Source organism: Eurypyga helias, unplaced genomic scaffold (assembly GCF_000690775.1).
Source record: "Eurypyga helias isolate BGI_N326 unplaced genomic scaffold, ASM69077v1 scaffold20007, whole genome shotgun sequence".
Classification (NCBI taxonomy): Eukaryota; Metazoa; Chordata; class Aves; order Eurypygiformes; family Eurypygidae; genus Eurypyga; species Eurypyga helias.
The window spans coordinates 38,075-47,492 of record NW_010260037.1 but is presented as its reverse complement, the minus strand read 5'-3'; the positions used below and the strand labels follow the sequence as shown (position 1 = coordinate 47,492).

The 9,418-nt window shown below is 37.8% G+C and overlaps 1 protein-coding gene across 1 annotated transcript in view; it reads right to left on the bottom strand.

Moving 5' to 3' along the window:
* Positions 1-9,418, bottom strand: part of CAMSAP2 (calmodulin regulated spectrin-associated protein family, member 2) — a gene marked incomplete at its 5' end in the record, with an annotated part of 40,766 nt that overhangs the window by 6,779 nt on the left and 24,569 nt on the right. Inside the window, 5 exons of the mRNA XM_010154898.1 lie at positions 1-61; positions 1,624-3,835; positions 4,687-4,756; positions 5,243-5,313; positions 8,973-9,066. The exon at positions 1-61 is cut by the window's left edge and continues 67 nt beyond it. Of these exons, the coding sequence (XP_010153200.1) occupies positions 1-61; positions 1,624-3,835; positions 4,687-4,756; positions 5,243-5,313; positions 8,973-9,066 (2,508 nt within the window). The remainder of the gene's footprint in view (positions 62-1,623; positions 3,836-4,686; positions 4,757-5,242; positions 5,314-8,972; positions 9,067-9,418) is intronic.

The following is a 9,418-nucleotide window of genomic DNA, read 5'->3' as shown; positions in this document are numbered from 1 at the left end:
AACGCTTCTCCAATAATGCTGCTCGTTTCATTGCCATATCATTTTCTGCCTTTTGATCATCCTAGCAGCAACAGTATTTGAAGGAAAAGGACCCAAAAACATTAACATCTCTGAATTCAGTAACTGATTTTGCAAAGTCATTAGACACTTTGTCCTGTATATTGGGTTGCAAAATCCTAACATACTTTTGCAGTATTTGAAATAAGTTTGTTTTAAAATATTTTTATTATGACTGCTAAAAACTTTTCATAAAGGAGTTGTTCCTTCCTAAGTCAAACAAAATTCAACACTATGAGAAAACTTGTTAAGTGAAACATTGTAGTTTAGAGTCAGATCCTACGCTGAATAAACCTCTGTATTCAGCTCTGGACGATTCTACGCGTGTGAAGATGAAGGCAGTTTAGCACAAAAAGCAGTAACTGTGCAGCATACATGTGCTGGTTCCAGGTGGGGAGGATTTTGTCATCTTTGCTGGGACCTGGTAGGGAGTGATTAGCAGAAAAGGAATGTCTTTTGTCAGGGAAATTGATCTGAGGGGGAGATTTGGAAATTTCTTGCTCTCTGCTCTCCTGGACTCAGGGAGGGGGGTTTCCCTCTCCACTGGGATTTCTTTGCCTTCCCATTTCTGGAACCTGGCTGTGTCCGTCCACGTGTGGTGAGATCCTGTATAATTTGTTCTATTTTCCTGTTCTTTTAATTACTGATTAGCACTAGCATTGTTAGTAACCCCATAAGTTCTGTTTATGTAATGAAATAGTTCTTATTTCAACTTTTACGAGCCTCCCTTGTTTTTCCTCTGACCCTTCCTCACTTGGGGGGGTGGGGGGGGAGGAGTGGTAGAGCGACAGGTGGTGTTTAACTGCCCAACAGGGCTAAACCACAACAATACAGAATTAACTTCCGCTGATCGAGCCAAGTGTTTTGTTAGAACTGAGGAATGCTTCCAGACCACCAAGGTGCATCTCAGATACATGATACAAGAATTTGGAGGATTCCAACATGGAAATTCAAATTCTTGATTGCTTTCAGTGTCTAGATCACTCTTTTACAATGTGCATTATAGTTACAAGCCTGTCTGGATATAACTCTTTAATAAGACAAGAAAGAGTGCTCCTAAATACCAACTTCAAAAGGGAGTCTAAGGAGACTCTTATTTCCTTAGCCAGCCAGGAGAAGGGAAAAAGGGTCTCCAAGGTGCGACTCAGACACACTCAACATCTTAAAAATTGCAGGCTGTTGTGTACTTCAAAAGCTTTTAGTTAAATTTAGGGGTGGGGAAGTGAGGGTGAAATGTGAGCGTGTTTAATTAAGGTTACCAAAGCTTATGTTAAAAACAAATCTCCATTCAGCATGCATCTTCCTCGCTAAAAACTCCAAGCACTCTTCCACAAGTATGATTGGAAAGGGATACCCTGGCATGCTCAGAAACACAGTATGGTAGAATCTCACCACTGTTATGGTGCCAAATTAGTCAAGTGCAAAAGATGTGCTTGTACATTTAGAGTTGCAGAACCATCTGCTTTGACAGCAACAGAAACTCATCACTGAAATCCGGATCTGAATTACAAGTTCCCTTTCAAAAGCAGCTCAGTAGCAGATACACACATTCATGAGTCCTCTTACCTTAAAAAAGAATCCACAACACACTTTCTGGTCATCCTCAAATTGTTCTCTATCACTCTCACCTTCATATTTCTCAACAGATACTTCACTTTTTTCTGGTGGCTTCAAATCAGATAGGGAAACTTCAATTAAGTTAGCCGTTTTGGGAGCCGGTGTTGGTAAAATCGGTTGGTTTAGCTGATCTTCATTTGGGGTGAGGCAGACAGTTTCTGTGATAGGCTGAGATAATACTTCAGAAACATTAGATTCAATAGGCTTAATCTCCTTTTCCTCCAACTTCTGTTCACACTGTTTCAGCAATTTTGGTCCTTCTTCTTTTACTACCTCTTCTGTAGGCTTGACCTCCTTCGAAAGATTTCCCCTTAACTGAGGTTCACCTATATGCTCACCATCATCTCCGAAGCAAACAAATGATCTAGTCTGAATGGGAACCTGACTTGGGGAAAATCTCCTCAAACGGGGAAGGCTATCGACAGACCGTGGGGCAGTCAAGGTACGATTTAGAGGTGTTATTTTCAGTTCATTTGGCCTAGGAGTCCTTTGCATTTTAATGTGAAAAGAGGCATTCTTCCTGTTGGAAGACTGTGGAGATTGATGTGTAGAGCGAGGAGATTCCTGTGAGAAAGGTGCAACGGGAGACGGAGTTCCCATTTGCCTTGTTGAAGTCTTAAACTCCCGAATCTGCTTCTGAGGAGAAGGCTGGGGAGGAGAAATGACCCAAGCCTGTTGCTCTCTCATCTGCATCAACATCTCCTGTTGAAGGGACAGACGTTGCATTTCTTGTTGTAGGAAGTGTAAGGAAGAATTCAGTTTTTCAATAGATTTTGTATATTCTAAGATATCTCCTTCATTAAGATTTTCTTCTGAGGGGCTTGCCAAATTCCATTGTTTTTCAGCATCCATAGGAGTTGCAGGAGTTTTTAACCATTTGCTATGAGAATTTTCAGGGGTTTCTTTTATTAATTCTGAAGTCTTACTAGTCTGTTCATCTGATTTTGGAGTTTCTTTTTCTTTCAACCGATGACTGTCAGTGAATACCTTCTCATCTTCAGCTCCTGCTGCTTCTTCTCGGAGAGGGGATACTCCATCACCTTTCTTTTTCACAACATTAAGAAACGCCGTTCTTCCCATTTTCTGACGCTGCTTTGTGAATGCAGCTTCAACTTTCTTCTTCTGTGCTTCAATGGCTCGCCTCTTTTCCTCTAGCTTCATCCTAAGATGTACCATTTCAGAAGCCAGTAACTGTGTCGTGTCTCTTCCTTGAGGAACAGATGCCTCTTCAGGAATATGAGTCCAAGCAACCACATGAGGGATGTTCAGCTCAGAACCTTCTGGTGTGGTTTTCTGAGAACTGCTTCCACTGCTTCTACTATCTGTGTGATTCAGCTTCCTGAATTTCTGCTCTGCAAAGCTAGTCATTTTAACCCCCGAACTTGAAGAAGCACTGCTGCCTGCCTGTGATTTAGTACTTACTGAGCTGGGACAGGGACTTAATTGATCTCTGTGATTGCCAGCGCGCATATCATAATCCTGGAGAAATTTAAATGGTTCTTCCATGTCAGAGTCCATGCTTACAGTATAATCTCTCAAAGAAGAATCCTCATCCATTGTCTCTGGAATATCTTCTGAAGGGACATGTATTCCGGTATCCACTTCTGTATTGTCAGTCACAGGACTCAGAGCACCTTTTGTGTCTGTAATTATATCAGGGGTAGACTGATTTGGTTTAATGTTTGAGTTCAAGATGCTCATTTCCTGATTGTGAAGAAAGAACCCATTTGTAATTTGGTCTGGCTGGATAACTCTTGGAGATTTTTCAGTGTCATGAATTATCTGCAAAGCCTCTTCAATGCTTGGTGGCTCAATCTGATTGCCAAAATCATCCAGAATTGCCCTGTTTTGCAGAGCTCCATTTGGAAACATGTAGTGGCTGCTCTCATTGACATTTTTTTGCTTTGTGTTAAGAGACCGATTGATCTTTAGGTCTTTATGAGCTATTGTGTCCTTTTCCTCTTCAATATCTTGATCTTCCTCTTCTCCATTCACCGGATTGAAGGCCAGATTTTTTCTAATATGTTTTGGCATGCGGTTGACGTTCACTGTAAGGCCTTCATTGCTCACAGATCTAGTAATTCCTCTGTTTGGAGTAGATACTGGAATGCTTTTTTCTTTGTCAAAAGGAATGTCAAATGAAACTCCATGTAAAGAAGACCTAATAGAGATTAGAAAAAAGGAAATAACTGAGCAACTCATGATTAATAACGATGACATATTCACATTCTGTTATAAAGTTATTTTAAGATTATCGTATTAAAGGCACTGTTAAGTGTACTGTCTTTTGCCCAGCCTCAAGTATTATATAATGACCACATAAATATACATATATTTTGATATATTTAATAAATAATGACAAATATAATAAACCAACGATAAATTTCTAGGTGTCAATATAATATATAAACAAACAGAATATAACATTTTCTTCAGAGACAGCCAATGCTTCTTATTACTTGGGAATAAATTCTGGGCATCTTAAGAATGTATGATTTGCCATAGTAGATCAAAAGGAAGGCGTGAAAAGGGACACAATTTACAGTTAACGAATAACCACCACTATAACTCTTACCATTTTAACTTTAGTTTACACACTGCAGATTAAGAGTCTATGACTAGACTAACTGAAAAACAAAACATTCAGCCTGATTTTCTTTCTACCTACACAATAATACAAATTTAAATACTACTGAGCTCAGTAGCCATGTTACTCTTACCACTTCTAGTTGATTGCGCTAAGTAAACGAACGTATTTAATGCCAACAATCCAAATATCTCAAATATACCACATTTCAATGTAAAAAAATAGATGATTTCTGAAGTTTGTTTCCTATTACCAAGTTCATAATCCATGATACATTTTTCTCTTTCTTTTTCTACTTTTCCAAGTCGCCTACAAGAACGCTCATTACAGGATTCTGAAAATCCAAACTAAAAGGGAGCATTTATTACCATTTATGACCAATAAATAATAATTTTTTAACCAACTCGTACTGTAAGACTACTTACCTTTTTTCTTTGGGCCATGTCCCCACATACCCATCTACGTAAGACATCGATGTGGACCTTCTGATGACTCCTAAGTGAAATTAAAATAGAAGCCCAGGTAACTGCTATGAAAAAAGATTTTAAACATCACCTTCTGTTGCTTTAACAAATTAATTTGCTTCACTACTTGGAACACGGCAATGGCAAAAGATGTTTTTATATTGAGAATACAAGTAGAGCAACAGAGTCCTGAATATATATTATACCCCTTATCCCTCAGAATTTACTACTGAGTAAAATACACTACAAATACTACTAAGGCTACAAATACTTGTTGTAAACCATATCGCATGTAATCAAAACAGAAGTAAAATTAAAAAAATACACACAATATAAGACACACAAACACTTTGTACACTACCCATTTGTACATTTTATACATCACAGAATTAATTCGTTAGCCTTTCATGTAAAACTCTCCCAGTAATTTCTGCATAAATAATGTTTGAATAACCATAAGCAAGACAGCAATTTACTTAGCAGACACTGCCTCTTCCACCCATTTGTAAATTGTTACCTGGAACAGATGAATAAGGCTGCCGGGGTGTATGCAGCTGGTGAGATGGTGCATAAGTTGGACTTTCCAATCTACAAAGCAAGAGACATTAACTTAGAAGTAATACATCAAAAGCCACCTTACAAAAGGGCAACCAGACTTCATGTACTGGGCCAACACAAAACCAGAGTTATTTTTTGTCACAGGGAAGAAAGCGAGGTGTCATTCTCTCCTGAAATATTAACTTATTAACTAAAAAGAGAACACTGTTATTACCTTTAACTGGACCTAATGCAGACAGACCAAAAAGTCAAAAAGGTATTCCTCCTACACAAACTGCCACAGAGCAGCATTAGTTTTGTTAACATACCTAACTACTGATTTATTACATATAAATGTCGTTATTAGAAGGTTGGTCATTTTTAGGTTTGATTTTAGCAAAAAAACTGGCCTCGAAACTGAGTGACATACTTTTCATGCATCTTTCTTTTCAGTTGCTTAGTCTGAACTTCTACTTTGTGTCTGGACTGCAATATGCACTAGAAGTGGCTAAAGGAGATTTTGTGATAGACATGACTTTATAAATACAAAAAATATAACCACTACTGAAACAGTAATTACAAAGATTTCCTCTCTTTCTACTTACAACAGATACCTTTTTTTGGTTCATAAAGAAGGTCTCTAATAAACTAGCTGTGTTAATCCAGAATCGGATTAACATAATTCAATGCTTTGATCAAGGTGCTTCTTCACGATTAGAACAAAGACACAGGCATAAAGAGGCACACATTTGTATGTAAAACATCTCTAAAGGAGCCCGACTTCAAAAACATGCTGGATTAAATCCTTTCATGTTTTGAATTTTGTTCATTGAGTTGAAGAGCACGTTCCCAAACTCCCTTTTTTCAATCAGTAATTTTCAAAATATTTGTCTAGTGCTTTTATATAGAGTATGGTATAGAAATGCTACTTAATATTTGTGGGCAGGATGTTCACGTCAATTTAAGAAAAAGACTGTTGTTTTACAAAAGCATCGCTCATAAGCACATATTATATTATTCAGAACAGGTTTTCATTAGTTCCTGATTTTTGTGTTAATAACACTACGCACCCCCTACATGACATATCTGTTTTAAACGGCATTTGAGATTTCTGTGAAAACCTAAAAGTCTGTAAGTCATCTTCAAAGAAAAGCTACCATAAAGAATATCTCTACATTTCATTTTCCCCTCAGGTAAAGACTGATTTTGGCACTATGCATGTGGTTCCATGGCAACCTCAGATACTCTAACTGCTCACCGCCAGTCCCACCCCCTCCTCTGTGCTGGATCTGGCTCTCCATCTGATCCTCTGAGTCATTTCAACGAGCTGAGCCAACTGAAAAACATTCACGTTCTCCAACTGGGTTAGTTTCTTTCTGTCTTTGTACGCTGAAATGATGGTGCCTAACACTGAAGGGGGCAGGAACGTACTGTCAGTACGAGGAGGAAGCCCAGGACCAGGACATCCTGCCATCAGGTCTGTTCTTTCAGGGAACCTGCAGCCTGTGTGTTAGATTCCTACCATCGGAGATAACTCCATAAAGCCCTCCTTTGTCCTACAATGCAGAGAAGTATCGTCAAGTTGGATGAAATACACTGGTCTGTGAGGAAGGATATAGCTCTTTATTACTCATGGATTGTTCTCATAACACTCCAACACAAAACCATATCCATCACTTGCAGAGACACTAAAACAGTGCGGTGATGAGCTAGTGCAATCCACCACCCATAAAGTGTTCACAATGATTTTTACTCTCTCTCTGAACCTGTCTTAGGAAACATGAGCAATATTACAAAACATGTTGGTGGCAACTAACACACCTGACCGTTAAATTTGGTGTGGTAATGGCACTAAGAAACATACAGGCTTTTGTGTTTACAAATTGAATTCAGATGCTTGCTGTAAAACGTCCAATCAATTCTCTTCAGTTTAAAGGCCAAAACCATCTTCACAGACAAAATGTACACATTTAGAGAAAAGGGAGATTTATTTAGATTAAAAAGATACTGTATTATTGACAGAATTTGTCCGAGGACGGAAAAAAACATCCTCGAGGGCTTCAGTTGTAGGGATTTTTGGGTGTTTCGGGTTTTGGTTTTGTTTTGGGTTTTTTTTTTTTTTTTTTTTTTTTTTAACACAGTCAAGGTTACAGATAGGGTTCTCTTGTGGTGTTGTCCAGTATTCACCTACTAACATTCTTTACACTTAAAATCTCCAGTGATCACTACAGCACAAGAATATGTAAGGCACGGAACTCTGATTCGTTAGTTTAACTTGGTTCTGAGTGTACCTGACCTGATTTACTATCTTCATAGATAGGTCACTGAAGTTTTGACCTAAAAGATAGGTCACTGAAGTTTTGTTCATGAATGGCTCTAGAAGGAGGGGGACATCAGGTTGGAAGCTACATACAAAGTGATTTTTGCTGCAAACCTTTCTTTGTTCTGTACGACAGTCACAGTTACAAGCCCTTTGTTGGACTTCTTGCAGTAGTTTTGCAAGGTATGAGTGTTTCAAAAGATATATTCCAATCTACTGTTTCTTGTTCTCTTGTTTTATATGCTCAGTTTACACTAAAATAACTTCATTGTCTATAAAAAACCCCACTTCAGATCACACAGGAAAAAGATCTGAAATCAAAGCATTTAATGATAGTAAGAAACTATCACTCCTTTATTAAAGTCAGCATAGATTCCTAAATACTAAAAAACCCAAAAATAAACCCAGAATCAACCAATCCCCTCCCCATCCCTGAAAACTTGATCCAAAACCAACAGAAAAGGCTGAACAGGATTAGCTGGGTTGGCAACCAACTATTTTCTGAATATCCAAATAAAATGCTAACTTTATCCATGTCAGTTCAGACACAATCAATAAATCTTTGCCCTTAAATTATAAATACAATGCTCAGATTATTTAAATTATAAATACTATGCTCAGATTAGATCACTGGAAGGCTTTCTTTACCCTGTGAAAAGAAAGTTTAAGCAGGTGGCCTAACGTGCAATTTCTGCCTCTTATCAAATGCATGATCAGTTAGAGAAAACAAGGGAAACAGGATGTTTTTATATTGCTTCCAAATTTGTAACAGTAATGCTAAAAATGGTATTTCACATATATTTACAAAAAATACAAATAATGCAAAACAGTAAATAAAGCAGTTAGCTTTCTATTCCTGATGCTCACAAGACATGGGAAGTTCACCTCAGCATAAGTATTTACTTTTAACTATTTGACCTTCATAATACTTAAATACCATAATCTGACCAAACTAACACCATCACTCAGTGGTTTTCTTGCTGTTATCTTAGTTTACTTTCTTCACCATTATTAGAAAATTTGTGGTGAATTCCGGAAAACCAGCTCTTCCGGAGCAGACTTGATCAGCAGCCCCACATGGAATTGAAGCTGACAAGGAAGCCACGTGACACTTCTCTGCTGAATGGTAAGGGTTGGTTTGGAAACTGGTAAGACAACAACGTGCTGTTCAAGTGGCAGTACAACATGAACATGTTGCCTGCCATGCAATGGAGCAGTGGGGGAAATAGCTGAGCTATGGGATCTTCCACAAAATTCTACAGATTCTATTCAGCAATTCAATCGCTGAGCATTGCAAAAAGGCAACAGAACTAAATTTTTTTTAAAAAAGTTTGATTTTTAATAGAAGGGAGAAGGCTGTGAAACAGTACTAGTGCGTCTCTGACATTACCTGGCTACAAAGTCAGAACCAGATGGACCATCCACATAATTTCTTCTGTTGGCATTCAAGCTGTGAGCAGAAGCTGCATCTTTTGAAGGTTCAGCTGCCAGGAAAAACAAACCTCATGTTATTATGGTTTAGTATCAGTTAAAATCCGTATTAGAAAAGCTATCTAAAATAATCTGAAGTAATAATTTTCAAAGATTTAAAGAGTTTTTATTGGTCCATTATTTAGATTAAAACCCAGTAATTTCCTTTCAGCTTTACCTCCTCCAACATTCCCATATTGGCACAAATTAAAGGATTGGAGAATGACAAAAATGACTAGAAAAGGCAAGGGACGAAATAAAGAAAAAAACCCATGCTTTTAACTTTGTGGATCTTTTCCTTATTTATTTTTGTAAAAAAACAAAACAAAACAAAAAACACCCACAAACCAAACAAACAAAAAAAAA